Raw genomic sequence first — 24,806 nt, 5'->3', positions numbered from 1 at the left:
TCCCCATGATATTTCTGGCTTGATTGTTTAGAACAGCAACCCTATTTAGATCAACTTGACTTTCTGCAATAAAAATCTTGGAGAAGATGATAGGGATTGTTAGAAAAACATTGCTCTGATCAGAATTAATGTAAGAGGACTGAGCAATTTATTAGATCATAGTGAGTTAATAAAATATACTGGCTGAAAATGCCTTCTAATTCTAGAGTCCAACATGGAGCGTTACTAATAGTGTACAATTTGTGGCTGTTCATGGGTAGTGGCCTAGGAACACATTATCCCGTTTTTAAGGCTATAGCTAGTAAAGATTAAAATGCCCACACTGAATCAAATGAAGCAACTTAGAGATTTTTTCCACAATGCTGAATGTTAGGCATAATGATCCATAAGAACAGCTTTTCCTCATAGGATAAATAATGATTGCTAATTATTTTATTTCTGCCCATCTGCAAAAAAGAACAACAACAAAAGGCTTCTTGCTAACTAGTTCAGCAAAAGTCAATTGTTACTAGAGTTAATGTGAGGTTTTCTGACCCCTCAGAATGTAACAAGTTTTCCTTATAACTTGACTACTTCCACAGCAATAACTCAAAGTATATGAAAGAAAAGACATAATATAGCATGACACAGCCTTTACTGGTACCTATTGGTAACTTAATGCCTATTTTTATACTAAATCAATAAGGATGTACTGTGACAAAAGGGCAAAAATCATGACTTCGAAGAAATTTGTGCTTACAGCATGCTACCCACACTGAAACCTGGGTGTGAATTTTAAAAATGCTCTGTGGGTGTATTTATAGTGACTTTTTTCAGGTATCTCTGTTGGGGAGATATCAGAGTAAACGTTTGTAAAGCTGTACTTATATAAAACCTCTCTGTACATCACCTTTATAAAAATAATAATTAAAAAAATTAAAGCTGGGTGCTGGTGGCTGTAATCCTAGCTACTCAGGAGCATGAGAACTGAGGCTCATGTTCAAAGCCAGGCCAGGTAGAAAAGTCAGAGACTCTTATCTCCAATTAAGCACCAGAAAACTAGAAGCAGTGCTGTGGTTCAAAGTGTTAGAACGTTAGTTGAGCAAAAAGAACTCAGGGGCATGCCTAGGCCCCACAACCAAAAAGTTGAAGCCCTACAACTGAAAAAATAAATAAATAAATTAATTAAAACAAAGAAAATTTCCGCTTGTCCCTTCTTTTTCTATTTATCTATCATATCCTTGAGAAAGGGTTAAATACCTTACATAGATTGAGATTGACTTTGTCTTACCCTCATCATAAATAGGCAGGAGTTTGTAACACTACAATATCTTGAAGAACACTGACCAAGGCCCTTCATCAGCAGAAACTGTGTTGGCCCAATAGGAGCTTACAGTTACTTATTGTGGGACTGTGGTTGATTCTGGTTACATTGCGGGGGTGGGGGGTTGGGGGGGTGGGGAGTGGAGGAGGAAACCAGGGTGTTTAGTTGGAGAAATGATCATGATTATCAAATCTAGTTGCTTTCATTTGAAAAAAAGAAAGGAGAAAAGATGAAAGAGGGCAATGAAGTTCCAGCCTAATATTTGGAAATTTTAATGGATCTCTGAAGAGGACCAAGAAAACAAATATTAATAAGAATGTGCCCAAGGGGTTCTGTAGAGAAGGCAGCAAGCAGGGGAAAACTGAAATGAAACAATTTCAATGTCCTTAGGATAAGCCAACATTTTAGATTCCTCTTGAAGTTATTTGTTGAAATGCTCAAAAGTCTATTCACCAAGTATACAAGATGCCATATTTTATGTCACCAACTGGGCCATCGACACAAAGCGAGTTTGGAGAAAGTTTTAATTGGTATTCACTGTAAAATACAGTTTTTAACCTCAGACAGGATTGTCAGTGTGGAAGTTGAAAGTAAAAAACAGGTTGTGACAAATAAGGTTCACAGATATTGTGTGAGCGCAGAAGAGGTCAGGTGAAGTGGACTATGACGGCCTTTGAATAAATCAAGAGAATATTTCAAAGCATGCTTGTGAAGTGTTCCAGTTGGGATAGTGTCCAATGGAAGGCAGAGGCAGAGCTGGAGTACACCAAGCCAGCCAGTTACAATGGGGGCAAAGATAGGGAAAATCTAAGAGGAACTATCCTAGGAAAAGCATACAACTTTTAGTTTAAAGAAAAGCCAGGTTACAGTAATTTTCTAAAAATCTATCTTAGTGTATTAGAGTTCTCAAAAAGGCTTACCAGCAAAGTTTTGTAATACTCTAATGTCCAGCATTTCTATCTAGTCCCAAATGAAAGATTTCACAAAGATATTATACATAAATGATACACAATGGTACTTAATAATGATTCCATTTATATGCACTCCTGGGAAATATGTTTTATAATTCAGTAAAGTCTTAGAAATTTTCAAGGCCTAACTAACATAGCCGGCATTTTGATGCTAACTGTAAGGTCCGCTCCTGGATGGCTAGCAGACTCCACCCTCCTCGCAGCCAAGTCTCCACCCAGTACCTGCATTACCTAGGCAACTGGGACACATGGAAGAGGTCACATCTGCATCCGCTGAGGTCACATCTGAATTTGATGTGGCCACACCTTTCCCCGCCCATACCCTAGATAAGGCCTAGCCCAGGCCCAGAGGCTCTCTTGCTGCTCTTTCTTGCTCTCTCTGTTCTATTCTATCTCTCTTGCTGCTCTTTCTTGCTCTCTCTGTTCTATTCTATCTCTCTCTGTTCTTTTCTTGCTCTCTCTGCCTTTTTCTAGCTCTCTCTGCTACCTATCTCCCTCACTGTTCTTTTCTAGCTCTCTCTGCTTTCTCTCTGCTCTAGCTCTTCTCTCTCTTTCCCTTCTCTCTCTTTCCCAGGCCTTTCCCAGCCACGTGGAGTGCCAACCTTGCCAGGTCCCAGCAGGTCTACTGAATAAACCCACCCCTTACCTGAATACCATGTGCGTGCTGGTGCAGTTCTTACTCGGCTACCTCTTTTTAAAAACCTAACACTAACCAATCATATTTCTTTGAAGTTCAACTCTTTGAAAAGTGCCGTTAGTACTGATTTAAAGGAGCATCTGTTCTGGTATTTATGTAATATTTCTACTTGAAAAAACGGAACAGTTTGAACACCACTGGCCACTGTGATATATGTGGGTGGATAGAAGAAATGGAAAGAAAAAGAGAAACAAATATGCTAGACCTTTTCTGAACAAGATTAGGAAATTGGATTTGCATGGATATAACAAACATTCTGGATTATCCTTTTGGCTTCTTCAAAGTCAGCTTATTTTGCAATCTTGAAATTTAGGAAAAAAAATACACAATTTGGGGAAATTGTAGGCTACTTCCTTGGAAAGAATCACCCATGTAATAAAAGGAGGGAAGTCAACTTTCCTTATGACTGACCAAATGGTTACTGACTCTGGTAGATTATTTTACTATTATCCATAGTAAATGTGAACTCTTGTTTAAAGCAAAAGAAAAATAATTGTGAGTTTTAAGGCTTTTTGTGTGTGTGAAAATTTGCACTTTATCTCATATTAGATTTGTTAAAAAAAAAAAAAAACCCAAAACCACAAACATTTTTTTTCACCAGATTGTTATCTAGGCAACTAGATTGGAAGTATGTCTGTGTTGCCCTTCCTCTCTCTCTCCCTACTTCCTGTTTCCCAGCCTCCTTCACTGCACCCTGGTCTGTTTCCTGCCAGCACTGTTTTCATGCTTATGCCCTTGTAAGCTTGCCCTCCAGAGGATAGCTTGAGGCTTCAGCCAGCAGGCGCCAAACATTTTTAATGGAGCACTCTACCAGAAAGAATTTAAAGCATGCTCCTAAGAGCTTTATAAACAACATGCATCATAGTATGTTACTGTCGATCCAATAAAACATATGGAAACAGAAATTTTTCAATAGACAAAATCATCATCAAGTAAATCAAATTTTAAATAATGCATTATAAAACATTTTTTTCTAAAATGTGATTATTAATAAAGATTTTTTAGGGAGAGCAATAATTGAATAGGCCTCGTTATAGCTTAAATCTTGGTTTATACTCTGTAATACAGTTAGCAAATGTCTAATACTATTTTCAATTCATTTAAAGATGTGATGAAAAGAGCTCTTAAAGACATGATATGTGGCTTTAAATGTAAAAACTCAGCTTGGTTAGCTGAGTTACTAAATTGCGATTCTTATTTTTCAGTTCCATCACAAATTATGCAAAGGTTTTGCTTAAAATCTGATGAATATATTACCATTTTGATTAATGTTGCTCATTTGTTCCAGCAAACTAATTAGAAGATGTTGTATATACATTTTAACATTTTTAACACATGGCTATAAAATCCACTGAAATTATATTTGGAAAATCTTCAAGGGAGTTAGAAAATTGTGTAAGATAGGAAATTTCACAAGCTACACATAAATTATATAATAAAAAATATTTTCAAACATTCACATACCATAGTTAGTAAGGGTATAGACTCTGGAGCCAATCACTTTTCTCAGTTTCTTTAGTCATTGCTTGGGCAGCTATGGGTAACTTATTCTACTTCTCTGTGCTACAGTTTTGTCTCTAGTAAATTAGAATAGTTGTAGAATGCATGCTATGGGATTATTATGGGAATTAATAAACTGGTACTTGTAAAGTTCTTAATATAATGCCTATTGTATAATAAATATGTGTATAAAGGATGAGCAAATTCTCATGCCTTGCTATAAGTTTAATGAAAGTCATTATCTGGCAAAGATGGACATAAACACACCCTGTACCCTATCAAACTCACACATTTATTTTAAAACAAGACAGTCCTAGCAGCTTTGTTTATAATAGGCAAAATAATCTAGAAATAACTGACATGTCGATCTAGCAGAATACATAAATATATGTCTGTTGGATGCTATTCTATAATAAAAAGAATAATCCACAATTATATGAACATAGTTGAATCTTAAAAATCATGCCAAGCCAAAGACTCAAAGCACAAAAGAATATATACTGTGTGATACCACTTACAGAAAATTCAAGAGGAATCTAAGCCAAAACATTTGCTTAGGAATGTATATATAGACAGTAAAACTACATGGAAAAATAAACCATGGTAAAAGCCAGATTCATTATTCTGTCTGAGGAAAGAAGAGGGTTATAACTGAGGAGAGGGATTGTATAGGGTGTGGTGAGTGTGTATATGTGTGAATGTGTGTGTGTGCACAAATAGTCTTGTACATTTTTTACCTGTATGATTTTAGGAATGTTTGTTTTATAATAATTTACTAAATGATATGCACAGGCTTTATGTATTTCACTTGCATGTGTGTGATACTTCAGAATGAAAAATGTGAAATGTTAAAAGATAAAATTTTAAACAGCTATAGAATTTGTTTTCACAAAACAAATCACATTTGTAACATCCTACAGTACTGTGTGTTCTGAGTCCAGCTTCTTGATTAGAATAAGTACTTATGAGATATGCTGTAAATAAATGTGACTGCTTGCATTGTCATCTTAGCTTGAAATTATTCTTCACTTAAAAAAAATTTGTTTTAGTCAAAACTACTAGTCCATCAATGGTTATACTTACAAAAATTTTACATAGTTCTCATTTTTAAAAAATCAACTATTGCTTGCAGTCTTTTTTAATTTTTATTTTGTCAGTTGTAGGGCTTGAACTCGGCCTTGGCGCTGTCCCTCAGCTCTTCAGCTCAAGGCTAGTGCTCTACCACTTGAACACCACTTCCAGTTTTCTGAGAGGTTTATTGGAGATAAAAGTCTGATGGACTTTCGTGCCCGGGCTAGCTTTGAACCACAATCCTCAGATCTCAGCCTCCTGAGTAGCTAGGATTACAGGCATGAGCCATCGGAGGCTGGCATTTACAGTCTTGTTAAAAGATGTAGAAGTGAATGTTTATCTTCTTTCTAGCTGTCCTTTAGTGGCTCATGGAAAAAAAAAGTCCCTTCAAAATTGGCTTTGATTATTGAAACACAGTCTCCTAATGGTTACATGAAACAGATTCTATCAAATACCATACAGTGGAACATATTAAAAACATCTGGGCTTTCAGTTTAATGTTATAGTAAACTTCCCACACTGTGTAACTTGTTCTAATACTTGGGCCTTTCCATATTTATTCAAGCTTTATGTGCATATTCTCAAGGTATTTGCTGACAAAGGAATGCAGTTATGTTGGGTAACCCTCCCCCCCCCCCCACATACACCCTATTTGTGTTCCATGTGTTATTTCCAACATTTTTTATCTTGGCAAGAAGAAAATAATTTCCTGAATAGTGTGTTCCTTTTTGACATTCATTTTTTAAAAGAAAGCTTAGAAGAGGGTTTTTATTTAGAATTTATTACTAGTACCTACCATTGTTTTGAATAGCTCAATATTTACCTGCATTTGTGTTTGGATCTTCAGTTCTTAAGTAGTTAGCTTTTTGTGATATACACTTAAAGTGAAACCAGTATTAGGAATAATGAATATAAATTTGTGCTTAAGACAGTGTCCTTTAATAACAATTATGGCTGGATCTTTTCAGGTCTGATTAGTCATCAGATTTTTACCTTAATGTGGCTCCCAAAGTGTCAGAAATGTCAGCCTGGTTAATGGTGCTTATGTATTCTTGCATTTGTAACACTATCTCCATTCGTTCATGATGTGAGTTTACTTAAAGATCATTCATAACCCCCTTAGCCAGACACAGAAGGGAGAATATGAGGCCCTATAATGATACCACTGAAGAGTCCTTCCACTTCTCCCCATCTAGTACCAGCTCACTTATGGACCATGTGGGGGTACCAGTGCCAATCCACTCACAAAACAGTAGTACAATTTAATATCTTCCCTCTTATTTTGGTTAAAAAATCAAGTATTTGTGAATGTAAGAATGAATTTTTAAATGAATTTTGGAGTTTCAGTGGGCATCTTCTGTACCCTACAGCAAGGTCCCTAGATAAGGAGTCTTAAATTTTTGTTTGTTTTTAACATTAGAAACTTTTTTAAAGATTAAAAATGAACATGATACTGTAGCATTTAAAGGACAACATGGCAACAAGACTACTTAGATTAAAGTTAATTAGCTGAGGGTATCAGAGCTCAGACCTCTGCCTATGTGGACTCTTTCTCTGCTACTCTTGAGGCAATGCTTCAAGATTCTTCTGTGAAAACCTAGTTTCTGTGAAACACAAATGTGCAAAAGCTAGCTCTCCAGGTTGGCTTCCTTCTCCAGGCCTGCCCTCACCAACACTTGCTCCTACTCTAGTCATGCATTTCAAAAGTTGTTATAGTCGGGCTGGGAAGGTGGCTCAGTGGTAGAGTGCTTGCCTTGCATGCCTGAGGCCCTGGGTTCGATTCCTCAGCACCACATAAGCAAAAAGAAAAAAGCCGGAAGTGGTGCTGTGGCAAGTGGTAGAGCGCTAGCCTTGAGCTGAAGAGCTGAGGGACAGCGCCCAGACTCAGAGTTCAGGCCCCACAACCGCCCCCCAAAAAGGTTGTTATAATTATAATATGGGGAATAGTAATAGCTCACTGAGTACCAAGCACTACATCTCATTATGGGATAAAAGTATCGAACAGAATGAGTATGAAATGGTGGCAATTCAGCCTTTAAAGGAGGGAAAAATACCATCTGGAGTGGAAACCTTTCCTGTGTGTCCCCAGTAACCTTGGAGTTGGGGACATAAGGTAATCTAATTTTCTATAATTTGTTTTAGTAAAAGTATTATTTTTAAATGCTAGTAAGGAAAACAACAAAGATATAAACCAAATAGAATTTTTTTAATGAGATGGAAATAACTCCTAAAAAGTGATCTTAAGATATCAAGAAATGGAACATCTGTGATAGTCTATTAGCCAACATAAGCAACACTAGCTGCTGTAATAATTGACCTCAAAATGCCTGGCGTAACTCAATAAAGATCTATTTCTCACTCATGTCACAGCACAGGGCATGCTATGAGGAGGCTCTGCTGTACAACCAGGCATTCAGGAACTCATTCCACACTGCAGTGCCAATGTCTTCCAAAATATATTTCTAGGTTGACCTAGCTTCATCTGGTTGGTAGATGGAAGGATAAACAAAGTGGAGAAGAAACACTTTCTTTTACCTATTTGGGGGACAAAATGTGATAAATACATGGCCTTACCAACATGTAAAATGGTTTGGGAATGCATTTATGTATCTTGGAAGAGAAAATGGATTTGATGAGAACTAGTGTGTGTGTGTGTATGTGTGTGTGTGTGTGTGCATGCACACATGCATGTGTTCCAACCAGGTTTGATTTATATTGGGGAATCTCCACCACTTTTTTTTTCTACCTGCCATAAAACAGGAATGTGCAAACCAGCACGAATCCATCTAGTCTTTCCTTGAATAGCAAAAGTCATGCATTTCTCACTGCATATGTAATTTACGTGTATGTCTACTGCTTTTTAATATTCATTTCCTCTAACCTCTTCCCCTCCAAGTCTAGCAAACTCTTCCTCATCTTTTTAAAACACATGACAATGTTTACTTCCTCTATGAACTTCTCTGATGACACAGACCACAGATCTCTTCTAAACATTCACTGAAAATTTTATCCTTATACTTTGCATATTCTTCTACTATGGAATGCATTTGATAATTATTAAGAAATCCTTATATTTTCAAAAGGATTGGCTGCATTAATAGTCACAGTTCAGTGACCATTACCAGACTTAGCTTCTTCAAGGGAAGGATGGAGTTTTGTGTATTTCAGTATCTTTCATGACTACAAAGCCCAGGCCTGACTCATATGCATAATAATTGAGGGGAAAAAAAGTAGATGATTTGTCCATCCCTGACACTTAATAATTGGAATTCATCTAGTATCCTTTTTTATTCTTATCTGATTTGTATTGCGATAAAAAAATACATAACATGAAATTTGCCTTAGGTTTTAGCATCCAGTATAGTAGTAGTATTACAACACACAATTTATTGTCCAACACATCTCTAACGTTTTCATCTTGGAAAACTGGAACTCTGTAACCCTAAACAACTTCTTTCCTACCCCCTCCCTCCAGTCCCTACTTAAATACTCTTACTTTCTATTTCTAAGAGTTCCACTATTTTAGATACCACATGATAGTGGAATGATTTTCTACTGATCTTTTAGTGACTGGCTCATTTCACTTAGCATCCTGTCCTGTAGGATCATCAATCTTGGAGGATTTCCTACATTTTAAAATGCTGATTAACAGTTTATTGAAAAATGTGTGTAATGATGAGTACCTGTTGCCCTAGCTATTCTGGAAGCTTCAAGCAAGGGATCACTTCAGCCCAGAAATTTCAGATCATGCTGGGTAGCACAATGAGACATTGGTGTTTTTTGTTTTTTAAGTTCATTATATTTACATACCATATTTTAGTCAATCATTCTAGTGTCTTTGTGTTTGCCTTGCATGCTACTGGAGGAAATTGATGTGAAAATATTTCCTGTGGATCTGAGAGAAAAGGCAATGTCTTGTTTAATTTTCCAGGCTAGTTAATTAAAGCCCGAACAGGAGTGTAGTCGTCTTGTATACCTTGTATTAGGTCCTAGGAAATCATTTGGTACAAGACAAACACATATGCTTTTGTAGCTGGCCTAATCCATTTGCCTGTAATGTCAATTTCAAATGATGTTATAAATATTCAAATGGCCCTTGAAGAAAACAAAAAAGGTTCCCCATTCCTAGTTAGAAACAAAAAGCACATTCATAGGTGTACAGGGTAACTTATTTATTTATTTTAAATCAGTGACCTGCCAGGCATGTAGGTACAAACTTGTGAATCCCAGCTAATTCAGAGGATGAGGTGGGAAGGCCAAGAGTTAGAGGCCAACCTGAACAAGATCCCATTTCAAAGGGAAAAGAAAGCAGGGAGGTGGCGGGGTGGGAGGGGAAGGTCAGAAACCATGGAAGAGAAAGACTTCTATTGTTTGTCTTCTATTTCTGAAGTAGGGGAAATTATTCAAGTATTTCCAACTGAGAAATAAGGGCCCGTAATAAAAAGCTATTGACATTCCCAGAGGCCTCTTACCTTAGCCTTCTCTGGAAACCCCAGCTACCTCCTGTTTCACACACTCAAAATAGATCTGCTGAGAAAAGACACAGCCCAATTTTAAAGTAGGGCAAAATAAATAAATGAAAGGGTAAACAATGAGTCCTTTAAGACAGAGTGTTGGTGAGAATTTTAATGTTTATGGAGGAACCCCAGAGTAACCCCAGACCTGTTTGGGGGCTAGAAACCATCCTTTCAACCCTTGTGATTTGCACTGAGGCTGTTGGTGTCCTTTAGAGAGAGACATCAACATCCTGGACTTTATTGTGTCATCATGAAAGAATCTAAAGTATCCTCGCATCAACATGATATTGTTTCAGTTGGTCTGACGACCAGTATTAAATATGTAGCCATAATATAGACTTTAAAATCTCCAAGTAAACTAGCACAAATTTCTTCCAGTTTTTCAGCACAAACCTTTTAGTGTAAGGTAAATACGCCAAATATAGCTGGAAATAATAAAGAATCTCTCCAAAAGACAAAAAGACATTCATTAGCCAATTAATTGGTTGGTGAACAAAGCACCCATATATTTTTTTCCTGCAGTGCCATGAATGTTGCCTTAAGTTTTATTTTCTATTTTGATTTTCCTCTCTCAAGTATGATTTTTAGAAAACAGCTGTAGCGCACGGTGACAAATGACAGGGCCAGGAGGGAGCAAAACTGAATTGCTGAAGCTGCAAATGGGCTAGATAGAATCCCCAGTTTTGCTAACCTCCTTTCTCTCCCTCTCTCTCTTTCTCTCCTAGTCCACAGTGCGCGGGGGCCTCGGCGCCCCACCCCGCTTTCCTGGCTCTGGTTACAGCCTGTGAGTTGAACAAACTTGCTGCAGGCGGATTTGGAGCCGGCCGCTCTCGGGCTCAGCGTTGTATTTATTAATTTATATTCCGCGGCGCGGGCGCCGGCCGCTCCTTTGTATCCGGCTGCGTCCACTCGGGACTTGGGGACCTTGACGGGGAACGCGTCCGCCACGTTCCCTCCGGACTCGGGGAGCCCGCACGTGCGGGGCCGGGCCCGCCGGAGGGCGGGGGCTCCAGCCTTTCCTCCTCCTACTCCCCCCCCCCGCGTGTCTGCCAGGAGGAGGAGAGAAAGAGGAGTAGGAGGAGGAGCAGAGGCAGCTGTGGGAGGCGACAGCTGCCCCGCCGGGGAGGCGCGGCGGAGAGGGGCAGCGGTCAGCTGAATCCACTCGGGGTTGCAGCCCTGCTGCGCGCCCCGCCACTCTCGGAAGGGGGCCTCCCGCCATGTCCCCGGGCACTCCTTGATCGCTCGTCCGTGCGCCTCCGGGGTCCCCGGTTCCCGGCCAGCTCGCCGGCTCGCCGGGCCCCGGCTCTGCGTCGGCCGCGCCGCGGTGGAGGCGCGCGGGGGGTGATGAGCACATTGCGGGTAAATACGCCGCCGCTGCCGCCGCCGGGCTCGGAGACACCGTGAGGAAGCGTGTGGCTGCTTTTCTCCGAGTCGCCGCTTTGCCCTTGCATTGGAGATCATGTAGGTACCGCCGTCCAGCCATTGTCTCCAGCCCCAGCGCGTGCCGCGCGCCCCGGGGGGCTAGGGGACCGGTGCCCACCCCGGCGGCGCGCGGCCCCCCGCACTTCCTGTTCCGCGCAAAGTGATGGGCGCGCTCACCGCGGCTCTCCTCCTCGCCCCCGCGCACCCTTTCTCTGTCCCTGCAGGTCCATTCACATCGTGGCTCTGGGGAACGAGGGCGACGCGTTCCACCAGGACAATCGGCCGTCGGGGCTCATCCGCACGTACCTGGGGAGAAGCCCTCTGGTCTCCGGGGACGAAAGCAGCTTGTTGCTGAACGCGACCGGCACGGTGGCGCGTCCGGTGTTCACCGAGTATCAGGCCAGTGCGTTTGGGAACGTCAAGCTCGTGGTTCACGACTGTCCCGTCTGGGTAAGGAGCAGCTGCTCTGTGCCGAGGCCGAAAAAGCGTCCCCCACGCTCCTGTTAGGGAACTTCCCCTCCTTCCTCCTTACCCCACTTGCGTGGATGGGAAGTGTCGGTGTTAACTTGTGTAGAGTTTTTAAACTTTTTCTTTTTCAAGTACTATTAATCTGGTCTTTTGTTTCATCGGGCCGAAGGGGTGGAGAGAGTCAGAACTCCTGTAAGGTTAAGAAGTCCCAGTGAGAATACAGAGTCCTTACTCTTTCAAAACTGTAGATTGTCCCTAGGTAAACAGTGGATTGTTGAATGCACCAACCCCAAAGGTACAGGCTCACTAAGTTCCACTAGCTGAGGGCATTGTTTTTGTTTTTTGTTTCTTGTTTTTGATCGCCCGCCCCACACCCCATGCTTCTGGGATGTTCTATAAATACAGCCCTGGTATAGCTCAACATAAAAATACTTTTCACTGGGACACTGCAGAAATAGCATGGAAGGAGGAGAAAAGACAGGGACTAAGATTCATTTTAAAAGACACATTTGTAACACTGTTAACCTCTGAAACATTTTAAGTAATGTTTTTAATTTCAATAATGCAAACCCTTCTCAGACATGAGCTGTTTTTTTGTAGTGATCTGAAATCAGAAATATTACTAATTTGAAAATTAAAAAAAATCTTTCAGATTTGTGATAATTGAAACTACAGAAAAGTCTTAGTCTGATTCTGGAGTGTCTGGTAAAAGGTCAAAGGAGTCTCTTCCTTAACACACAAAAGCATTTCCAGTGTGCCTTACCATTCTATTTCAAATGTTTTTACATAACCGAATTAAAAAACATCCTCCTGTTTATTGGTATTGGGGTTACATATATTTCACTTGAAGACTGATTTTTTTAAAGAGGAAACTTAGTGCCTGAAAAAAAATACAAGTTGTCATTTTGATTTGAGATTTTGCTTTTTTTCCTCCTTCCTTTCTCTCTCCCCCCTTTACTTTTCAATTGTTTTATTAACTTTTTTTTTTTTTAGTGCTGATTGTGGGCTTGAACTCTGGGCCTGGACTCTGTCACTAAGCTTCTTTTGCTCAAGGCTAGCACTCCACTACTTGAGCCACAACTCTACTTCTGGCTCTTTTAATAGTCATGGCCTTTCCTGCCACAGCTGTCTTCCAACCACTATCCTCAGATCTCAGCCTGCTGAGTAGCTAGGCATGAGCCACCAACACCTGCCTGTTTTGTTTACTTTTAAAATGGATTTTTAACAAAGGTATTATAGCTATTGGGAGATAACATATGTTTTTAAATAAAATATATAGAATGTACCTAGAAGAATTTCTTGTGCAACAAATGGTTCATACAAATTTTCAGTTAAAGGAAGGTTGTATTCATGTGCTAAACTAAATTAAAAACAGCCTTTTCAGTATTAGGATGCGGTTGAGCCCTTGAGATGGCAGTGATACTGCTGTGCAAAAGAAGTATCCATGGAGAACTTGCTTTCTAGCAGGAGTCTGTGCCAGAAAATGAAGCACTCTTTTTACTCCCGGTCTTTTCATTATAAAAGATCATCCAGCCTGAAAACGAACTTGTTCCACACACTACTGAACAAATGTTTAGTGAACACAGTAAATAAATGTAGAGGAAAGCAAATAAATGTAGAGGAAAGCAAATTAGGAGGTTGGGATTGCATTTCCTGTATTTAATTTGATCTATTAATCCTTTTCTGTTTAAGTTAGCAAAAATTCATAGTTATGATCCTTTGTGTTATGTATAGTGAAATGAAATCTTCTAAATGGATCAAACAAACCTTTGTAGACTGGAATTTGGCTATTTGATTTATTAAGCTATTAAATATTATACTGTATGGTTTGACTCTGGTGGTATCAGAGCCTAATTTTTTAAAAATCAGGTATAATTTTCTAGGTTTAATGGGTCTCTTCATTGACAAGTGCTTTTATTCTCTTAGTAGTAGTAATGCTGATAAAGATCGTAAAGTTTAGTATATTAATGATATATATACCGTATATCGGTATCAAATTATCTCAGCAGAGTAAATAAACCAAAAGACTTTGTAACCAAAAGGAAGTGATTTTGCATTCTGACATTTTCATTTAGTGCTTCTGTGTCTTTGGTAAATCTTTCACCTCTCAATCTATACATTTTCCCTATCTCTAGAGAATTCTGCATTATCTCTGCCTACTAGAGCTGTTCCAAGAAGTAAATGAGATAGTACATGTAAAAGTTCTAAAGCTTAGACTCTGGCATGGAGTAAGTGCTCCAGAAGTGGTAGTTACTATAATAAAGTGTTTATTATAAAACTTTAGCATAGTCGTGTATCACTTAACACTTAACAGAGGTAATTTCCTCACATGCCCATTAAGATTTATACCAATATAATACATTTGCAAAACGTAAATTCTACTAGGTGCTGTATGTGTAGCTCTGTAATCAAGTAGGATAAAATTGGTATGTTGTAGAAATTCAGATTTTTTTTCCTAAGATGAGTTAAATTCTCCAAATATGGCTCCAAGGATTATGTTGTGTAATCCCCAAGAGGAAATCCAGGAACTGATTTACAAGGGGTGGGAGAATTTTATTTCCTTCATAATTCTAGAAACCAGTGGAGCATTTGCTCTTTGACATAGCTGTTGCTGCCTTGGAGTTGGAATGAGAAAGTTGTACTTCCCTTCAGAAGTAATTTTCTATGGATCCTTTGCCTTGTTCTGGCTCGTTGCCTTATAACTCGGCACTTTTTAAGACATAGGCTTCAAATTCATTGCATGCAGCTCGTTACTAAGTAGTTCTTTCTCACCCACTCCTTTTTGTGTTTGCAATCATGTTATTTATTTATTTCACATTTCTAGATACTTTCATTTCTACCAAAAATAATTGATTAAAAATAGTAAGGTGAGCGGGCAACCATTGGCTCACACCTGTAATCCTAGCTACTCAAGAGGCTGAGATCTGAGGATTGCGCTTCAAAGCTAGCCTGGGCAAGAAAAGTGCATCAGACTCTTATCTGCAATAAACCAGCAGGAAACTAGAAGTGGTGCTGTGGTTCAAGTGGTAGAGCACTGGCCTTGAGCTGAACAGCTGAGGGACAGCGCCCCTGCCTAGAGTTCAAGCCCCATGACTGACCAAAAAGAAAAAAAAAGTGAGGTGAATGTTCACAATTTTTTTGTAGAAGAGTCAAAGCTCTGATTTGTATTATGCATAAGAGCATTAATTGTAGATAAAAGCCTGCCTAGGCCAGCTTCAAATCACAATCCTTAGATCTTAGTCTCATGCATAACCAAGATTATAGACATGAGCCACTGGCACTTGGCTTAAAAATTATTTTTGAAGTATCAAAGCAGCAAAACTTTAAGGAATAGGTTCTATAACATTGCTTATGGTTCCAATTATAAATACAACTATTATCAACTTGGAACAAAAGAAAGATTATACAACTGGAAGGCTTATCTTGAGTTTTTAATGTAGAAGCAAAATACATGAATTGCAAATATATTCCTTTCCATGTTAACATGTTGTAAAACAGCAGGTTTGAGAGAGGTATATTATCCCCACTCTGCTAGATACACTACATATGCACAGTATAAAGCTGAAAAGTACATGTGACTTTTTCAAGTATGAATACAATCTATGGAACACCACAAAATACACAGTATATGCTAATTCAAAGCACTAAAATATATAGTTACCTAATTGAAAATAAATTTATAGCTAGATGCTGGTGGCTTATGCCTATAATCTTAGCTTCTCAAAAGGCTGAGATTTGAGAATCTCAGCTTGGAATCAGCCTGGGCAGTCAAATCTCAAAGACTCCTATCTCCCAACTAACCATCAAAAAGTCAGAAGTGTAATTGTGGCTCAAGGGGTAGAGTGTCATCCATAAGCAGAAAAAGCCAAGCGAGGAAAATTTATATAAATTATTCAAAAAAATAAGAGAGGAAAATATTTAAAATTACTACATTACTTCTATTGTAATTGACTTTATGATTGAAGATCACTAAACTAATGTTTATTATTTGCATTTTGGTCTAGGACATTTTTGACAGTGATTGGTACACATCTCGAAATCTAATTGGGAGTGCCGACATCATTGTGATCAAATACAATGTAAATGACAAGTTTTCATTCCATGAAGTAAAAGATAATTATATTCCAGTGATAAAAAGAGCATTAAATTCAGTTCCAGTAATTATTGCTGCTGTTGGAACCAGACAAAATGGTAAGTACTTACTTTTTCTTTTTTAATGAGCATGCAGGTACTATACTAAATCTTAAGAAAACTGAATATAATATATTAATGATTAATACCCCAAATGACTGTGGGTTCAAATGCCTGCTGTTATCTCTTCATTTGATCTGAAAGCTAGACATCAAAGGAGAGGATCACAAACTTCTGCTGGGAATCTGATGGGTACAAAGCTGTCTTTTAAACTGCCTTTCCACAGTAGAAAAGGGAATTAGGAACTCTGCTCTTCACACATGAAAAATATTAGGCTGAGGTAGAGCCCTAGAAAGCTCTTTCTGACACTCTGAAGGTTGTGCAGTTGGGAAGGATAGATTATCCAGAGACAGAAGTAGGCATAGGAGGCAGAATTTCTAGATTGATAACAAATAAACTGACAACACTGATGAGACTGCCGGAGGGATTCATTTGGTTCAGGCAGTTCCAGTTCTGGTGCTATGCATATTAATGTCAAATAGCTTGGGGTCAACTTAAGATTCACTTGGACTGCATTATATTTATTATTTTTTCTAATTATCTTTAGTTATACAGAGGCAGTTTCAATTTTACATGTCAGTTATGAGTATAATGCATCTTGATCAGTGTTAGACCTTTTATCATTCCTCCTGCCCCCGATTTATGCCTACCTCATCTATAACCAGGTTCTGTTATTTCACATGTTCATTTAGTATTGTGATTGTATTCACAGGCCCTTCCATTCTCCATTACACTACCCATCCTTTGTTTGGCTTCCTGGTATTCATTTTGTGAAAATACAAGTTAGTTGTTTAGAGTAGTTACATCATTGAATTCCTCTCTTGAATGTACCATACTTTAGCCAGTTTATTGGTGGATATATGCATGTGGCCTTGTATATGTTTTCATATATTTATATTATTTAGATTTAACTTTTTCATATGAAACAAACCTGTGCTAATGTTTTCTTTGTCTCTCTAAAACTAACTTAAAGGAACCCTATTACACTGTTGGTGGGAATGTAAACTAGTCAACCACTATAGAAGGCAGTTTGGAGAGTCCTCAAAAAACTAAAAATAAAACTACCCTGTGCCAGGTGCTGATGGCTTATGCCTGGAATCCTAGCTACTCAGGAGGCTAAGATCTGAAGATCATAGTTCAAGGACATCCTGAAGAGCTCAGGGACAGCACCCAGGCCATGAGTTCAAGCCCCATGACTGACAAAAACAAAACAAAACAACAACAAAAATGACTCTGATCCAGTGATGTCACTCTACCCTTACAAGTGAGGATATACTAAAGACACTTGCATACTCATGTTCATTACTGCACTATTCATAGCCAAGGTGGAAACAGGTGAGGTGCTCTATAAGGGCAGAGTGAATCAAGAAAATATGGTAGTGAGATATATTGCAGGGAAATGGATGGACCTGGAAAAGTATGTTAAGTAAAGCAAGTCAGGCTCAGAGAGATTTGGGGTATTTCAGAGATATTCTTTTTTTTTTTTTTTTGGGGGGGGGGGTCCAGTTGTGGTTCCTGAACTCTGGGCCTGGGCGCTGTCCCTCAGCTCTTCAGCTCAAGGCTAGCGCTCTACCACTTGAGCCACAGCACCACTTCTGCCTTTTTCTTTTTGCTTATGTGGTGCTGAGGAATCGAACCCAGGGCCTCAGGCATGCAAGGCAAGCACTCTACCACTGAGCCACCTTCCCAGCCCTTCAGAGATATTCTTAGTGGTATTTTATTAGTAAAGTTGGTCTTTCAAATTTCATTTTCATTCATGTATTTTTTGTTTTAACTTTATTTAGACACAGCAAAGTTAGGAATGTAGAGTTTACTAATCTTTTTTTTTGTGCTGGTACTGGACTTTGAACTGAGGTCCTGGGCAATGTCCCTGAGCTTTTTAGCTAAAGACTAGCACTCTTCCACTTGAGCCACAGCTCCACTTAGGCTCTTTTGGTAGTTAATTGGAGATAAGAGTCTCACAGACTTTCTTGTTTAGCTGGCTTCCAATCTCGACCCTCAGATCTTTGCCTCCGAGTAGCTAGTATTATAGATGTGAGCCAGTTGTTGCCTGGCTGAATTCACTAAACTTAATGACAGCGTTGTTTTTTTTTTTTTCTTTTCTTTTAACTTATCCACACATCAGTATACCTGTCACACAGACAAAAAGTACAGCATTTATTCCAGCAGTCCAGAAGGTTCACTTAGTCCTCATTTTCAGGCAATAACACATTTCCTCAGAGATAACCACTACTATGACCTCTAACAGCAGGTTAGTTATAACTATTCTTGAACTTCATACAAATGGAATTATGTAATATGTGTTGTGTGTATGCAGACTCCTCTTTTTAATGTTTCATAGTATTCCATTGTATGAATGAGCTGTAATTGATACAGCCATTCTCCTTTTGATGATACTTAGATCCTTTCCTAGGAGTGGAATTGCTGGATCATAACATAGATATTTTTTCAGTTGGTACAAATAAAGGAAGCTAGCCCTGCTGTGACCCAGTATTTTGACTACTTCTTGTTCCTGGCTATGATTCTTGAGAGTTATCCGCATTTTTCTGAGTCTACTTCCTATTGATCTTCAGCCTACTAGTCTCACATCAACTTTTACATTGCACTGAGTTGTTACTTAGGGTTGCTAGTTATATCCTTATTTGCCAAATTTAAAATACTTTAGTAATAATTCTCTCTTTAGGATTACTCAAACATCTTCTGTTTAATAAGGCTGCTCTTTCTTGTGTGTGTGGTTTTGTCAATTGTCTGTCTTCTATACTGGTCCCTTCATACTTCTTTCACAAACACCCGTGTGTTGTGTGTGAGTTGTTTCCAGTGTCCCATCTTTTGACTTTATTTCTTCATGCATTTTACCTAGATCACAAAAAATGCCAGTCAGTTACTGGGGTTTCCCAGTAGAAACATAGTTATTGTCTAGTTTGCTTCTCTGGCTCAACTCTTTCTCCTGACCCTTATCTTCCACCTACTGAATTCCCTTATAGTGAATGATGAAAAATCTCTCCATTCACCCAACCTTAGTAGACCTACTTTTCTGTCCCATCCCCACATCCAGTTGATTGAGAAATTTGGCTAAATTTTAAATAAGTTTAAATAAATAAACTTACTGCAGTCTTTATTGGGTTTTATTTATTTTTACAGATAAAGTTTTCTTTCTTTTTATTAATGTTTTTTTATTGTGAAAATACTGTACAGAGGGGTTATAATAAAATGAGCAAGGTAATGAGTGCATTTCTTATCAAGCATTGTTGCCTCCTCCTTTGTTTTTCTCTTTCCATCCCTGCCCTCCCATCTCCATGACTACACTCCTCCCACCAAAGTTGTAAAGTTCATTTTTCGACATAGCATCATCTTGTACATTTCATTGTTGCAATGGGTCCACCTGTATTCCTATTTAAACAATTTGTTTTTTCCCTTCCTTTCCCCAAATTATACCAACATCAAATACAGTGAAAATAGGGATTATACTGTGGGGGAGAGGCAATCAAAGCAACAAAAAAATCACCTTATAAATATGTTAGAAACAATAGCAAGAAAGAAAAACCACTTGAGTCCTTATCTTGGGGTTCATTTTGCCTAACATCAACTTATCTGACCTTTTCTGCTTGTCTCAGACATATACTAGTTATTGCAAATAAGGGAAACCATGGGACCTATGTTTCTTTGGGCCTGGCTTACTTCACTTAATATAATTTTTTCCAAGTCCTTCCATTTCCTAACAAATGGGGCAATGTCATTCTTTCTAATGGAGGCATAGAATTCCATTGTGTATATATACCACATTTTCTTGATCCATTCTTCTATTGAGGAGAGGGTTGGTTCCATATCTTAGCTATGGTAAATAATGCTGTGATAAACATAGTTGTGCTGGTAGCTTTAGTATGGTCTTGTTTGTGATCATTTGGGTAAATGCCCAAAAGTGGGATTGCTGGGTCATAGGGGAGCTCTATGTGAAGTCTTTTGAGGAACCTCCATACTGCTTTCCAAAGTGGTTGAACAAGTTTACACTCCCACCAACAATGCAGTAGGGTTCCCTTCTGTCCACATCCCCTCCAGCATCTATTGGGTTTTAAATCCTTATAATCGTCTTTCCTAGTGGTCTTCATTTTGTTTTCCTAAAACAGGTGCTTTGAAGCTTTTGGTAGGGCTTCAAACTCACAATTTTGAAAGTTCATAGTAATGCGCTATAGATGCATGCACATATAAACAATATTTATTTGTAATGAAAAGAGAAAGTACCACAAATTATAATTTTTTATTTTAGTTTTTATTGTTATAATAAAAGTGATATACAGAGAGGTTTCGGTTATATAAGTCAGGTAATGAGCACATTTCTTTTTGGACAATGTTACCCATTCCCTTACTCTCTCCCAATTTTCCCCTCCCTTCCTCACTCACAAGTTCTATAGTTCATTTTTACCATAGTGTCTAGTGAGTACCATTGCTGCATATAGTTACCCTTTGACTCTCCATTTCTGTGTCCCCTCCCTTTACTCTCTGAAAGACAGCTAAATGAATAAGACGAAAAGAAAACAAAACAACAAAGAAAAAAAAGCTCTCTTATTTCAATTTCCTGAGCTCATTTCAATAAATACTATTTTATATTTTAATTTTTTAAAGCTACTGAAAAGTTGCAAACATTTAACACTCTTTTTAGCATTTGCCCTTTGGCTGTGAAGTCTTTGACCACCTCTTCATCAGTCACTTTGTGATGTTTCCTATACAGAGAAGAGAATAATAGTCTGTTTTCCTTTCAGTTCCTTCACTCTCCAGTTGGCGTTGTATGAGTATTTCAGCTCAGCCTCTTGCATCTGAGGCCCAGGCAGTCTGCACTGCAGGAGGCAGAAGCATTTCTGAAAGTCATTCCTGTAGGAGCGCAGTTATCAGCACTTACCTACACAAGGGCAAGCCATGAGTAATAGCTTTTTAAAACCTAAATTTCCTTTTAGTAGCTCTGGCTACTCCTGAGCTGCCTGCCTGATAAAAGGCAGATTAAGCCAGAGTAGAGTCAGTGATCTTAACTGAATATAATGAAAATAATTTTGAAAAACATATTCTTAATTAAATAACAATTATGAACATAAGATGTAGAATCCCAAGCTGTATTACATATCAGAAATTTAGACATTTGCAAATCACTTACTACTAAATTTCATTTCTTCTTCTATTAAAGGAAGAACTGTTGGTTAACAATTTGTTGTTTGTGTTGTTCTAATACTAAATGAGACAATTTTTGTTGAATTCATAGCATAGTGAATGTATCATAGAAGTAAATGTTTCACTTGTTTTAAAAAGTTTATTTTGCAAAAGCATATAACCATGTGAAGGAATTTATTGTCCATGTTCCCCAGGGCTTTGGGAAGAAGGTGAAAGGAAAGGGTCTTGAAACTTGAGCTATATCAGCTTCATGGTAAATTGGCCTCTGGCCTCCTATATTTGGCTTGCCTCTTTCTCAAATAAAATCACTCAGAATAAACATGAACACAAGTCAGATCATGACACTGCTTTGAATTCTTTAGGGGCTTCCTTTCTCACTTTTATTTTGCAAAATTACAAACCTAAGCAGGATGGACAAAACCTAGAAACTCCAGTAATTTTCTTTCTGTCTATACCTGAAACAGTTCCTTCTGTGAGCAATTAACTTTCTCTTTCCTCCTACACCTTTCTTTTAGAATCATATGGCTCAAGATTTATTTTATAAATTCAACATGTTATTATCTATTTTTCTAATTATTCTTGAGATAATACTAGTGTTTGTTCTAGTTGTTCTAGAAGGACTAGCTCCAGTCAGTTTTTAACCCTTTCTTATTTTTCTATGTAAAATTTTCAAAGCCCACCTTAAATGTTTTTTGCCCGTCCCAGCCCTAGAATTCCACCTTTGCCCAGTTCCTTTTCACAAAGATTGATACCTGGGCACCTCTATTCCAGCCCCTTCTGTTGTCATTACTAACTGCAATGAACCTTATTTACTCACTGCTTCCAAATCCTTTCACGGAAAAGAATTGAGCCAAGAAAGGGAGGGAGGGAGAAGGAAGGAAGGAAGGAAGGAAGGAAGGAAGGAAGGAAAAGAGAGAGAGGGAGGTAGGGAGGGGAGGGAGAGAGAGGTAGGAAAGGGGGAGAGGGAGGGAAGGGGAGGAGGGAGATAATCATATATTCAGAGGTTCCTTTTGACCCTATTATTCCAATTAGTCTCTCACTTCACTAAGGAACTGTAGCTCCTTCTAGAATCTTCCAAGGCACATTTCCCTATGTCTTACATACCAGTTACAGTAACTAGATCGGTGTAGGACTATCTTCTGACTTCAGACATCACCTAGGGTTATGCAGATGCTTCTGGGTAACTCCTCTGATGTTCTTCTTTCTTTTCTATTTCTGACCTTTTTTTTTCCCTCCTTCCCTTCCTTTCATTTTGTTGTTGAGACAGTGTTAGGATGTAGTCCATACCAGCCATGAACTTTTGAACCTCCCACCTCAGCCTCCCAAGTGCTGGGAGTACAGGGATCCCTTTATGTCTTTTGGTTGGTTTGTCCTTGGCCTTCTTTTTTTCCTAATGTTCTAGCTCATACATTAGTTCTGCTGGGTCTGTTCTGCCACTCTGCTTGATTAAAATTTTAATTTCAATATCTTTTCATATCCAAGATTTCTAACTGGATCTTTCATAACTTCTTGTTCCTATCTTAAGGATACAATATTTTATAACTCAATAATTCTACTTGTTAATTCTATTTTGATGAATTTTAACTCTGGCTTTGTGTTGGTATTCTGAATCTTTTCTTTTCTTTTTTCTTTTGGGTCTGGTCGTGGGGCCTGAACTCTGGGCCTGGGTGCTGTCCTCAGCTCTTCAGCTCAACCACTTGAGCCACAGCACCACTTCCGGCTTTTTTCTTTTTGCTTATGTGGTGCTGAGGAATCCAACCCAGGGCCTCAGGCATGCAAGGCAAGCGCTCTACCACTGAGCCACCTTCCCAGCCCCTGAATCTTTTCATTTGATGAGGTTTTGTTTCAGATATAGCTGTTTCTCAGGCACTCTTAATTTGCATTCTTGTGCAATATACTTCCCCCGGTGGGAAAGTTTGTGCCTGGCTTTTCTTTTCTTTCTGCCCAGCTGCTCTCTGGGGATTGTAGTAGAAGTAGATGAACAACACACTGTGGACCTCAGTGCTTCCTTGTTTGTTGTTCAGCCAATCTTCAGTTAGTTGCTTTGGGACTTCCTGCTTTTTGCTTTCCATATTGTTGAGCAGTGTGTGGGTTTCACCTGTCTCCTGGATTTCTCATTCTGCTTGAGTCCTGCACTATCTGCCCTCATTCTGTCAGGAACTCTTAAGTTTCTGGGCTGATGAGATCTCCTCTCTACTTTTAATGTTGTGGTCTATTCAATCGTTCCTACCTCCTCACCTCTCCACTTTACCCTTTCTACGGTATGGCTAGGAGGGAAGATGGCAGTGTGGGCTTAGTTTGCCATCTAGAAAATGGAAATGAGTGTGTTTCTTTTCTTTTTTCCCACATCCAGGCCTCTACCTGTGCCATTTCCTATGACCGGAATGCCTCATATACAGCTGCTATCGTATCTGCCTAGCAAGCTCATAGTTATTTGTTAAGTCATTATCTTTTCTGTGAAGCCTTCCATAATCCCTACAGAGAGTTAATTTTCTTGCCTCTGTTGCTATGGCAACTATGTGTACCTTTATTTTAGTACTTATTATATTATGTTACTCATGTTGGCAGTCATGTCTATCTTGGTTCAGTTGACTGTGAGTCCCTTTTATCTTTATATCTTTATGTCCCTGTTGCTTGATGTGTGGTAGGTACTCAGGAAACATTTATTCAATGAGTGAATGAATGGCTTTATGAATAATCTAGGTGAAGAGAATCAATTTCACTAACAAGTTAAAATTAATTTACCATATAGGATGTGATTAAAAGGTAATTACAGATGTAAATCTGGCTATTTCATTTGAGGATCTTCATTATTGTACCCTTCCTTCCTGCCCTATTTCTTGCGATACATAAAGCCAAACTGGGTGCTCTCCTGATAATTCTCTTGGAACTCTTTCTAGAAATTATTCAGCAAATATAATCAGTTTCATTTCTTTTGTTGAGTCTGTATGTGTATTACTTATCTATATCTGTCTATAGGTAGTATTTTGTTTTTGAGGCAGAGTCTTAGTATGCGACCAAGCTGGCCTGACATACTTTCTGAATACCCAGAACTTTTGAGGTTGGCCTCAGAATTGTGGTCTTGCTGCCTCAACTTCTACATGCTGGGATTCCAGGCTATGTAATGTAGTCCAGCCTTGACTCACATTTTTTTGTTTGTTTGTTTGTTTTTGGGTCCGGTCATGAGGCTTGAACTCTGGGCCTGGGCGCTGTCCCTCAGCTCTTCAGCTCAAGGCTAGCGCTCTGCCACTTGAGCCACAGCACCACTTCCAGCTTTTTTTGACTCATATTTTTGATAAGCAAACTATATTTGTGTGTATAATTTTATCATAGCTCTAAATAGATTTTTGGCTTTTACTAAACACTGGGTCTACTTTTAAAGGAAAGTTATTTGCAAAGTGTTTCAAGGATGTTTTAAACCTCTGAAGATGGGCATTCTACCTTGAAGGTTTTTTTTTTTTTTTAATTCTTGATAGAGCTAGAAGTTTTGAAAAGAATTACAAAACGTT

At 38.7% G+C, this 24,806-nt stretch overlaps 1 protein-coding gene across 1 annotated transcript in view; it reads left to right on the top strand.

Annotated features, from left to right (window-relative positions):
- The first annotated feature begins 11,305 nt into the window (after window positions 1-11,305).
- The window catches only part of Rhobtb3 (Rho related BTB domain containing 3), a 64,256-nt gene continuing 50,755 nt past the window's right edge, over window positions 11,306-24,806 (top strand). The window contains exons 1-3 of the mRNA XM_070031044.1: window positions 11,306-11,520; window positions 11,706-11,931; window positions 15,954-16,140. Coding sequence (XP_069887145.1) covers window positions 11,519-11,520; window positions 11,706-11,931; window positions 15,954-16,140 — 415 coding nt within the window. The 5' untranslated portion in view covers window positions 11,306-11,518. The remainder of the gene's footprint in view (window positions 11,521-11,705; window positions 11,932-15,953; window positions 16,141-24,806) is intronic.

Source organism: Dipodomys merriami, unplaced genomic scaffold (assembly GCF_024711535.1).
Source record: "Dipodomys merriami isolate MVZ:Mamm:240054 unplaced genomic scaffold, mDipMer1.0.p SCAF_20, whole genome shotgun sequence".
In the NCBI taxonomy this organism is placed as follows: domain Eukaryota; kingdom Metazoa; phylum Chordata; class Mammalia; order Rodentia; family Heteromyidae; genus Dipodomys; species Dipodomys merriami.
This window is presented reverse-complemented; position numbering and strand designations above follow the sequence as displayed.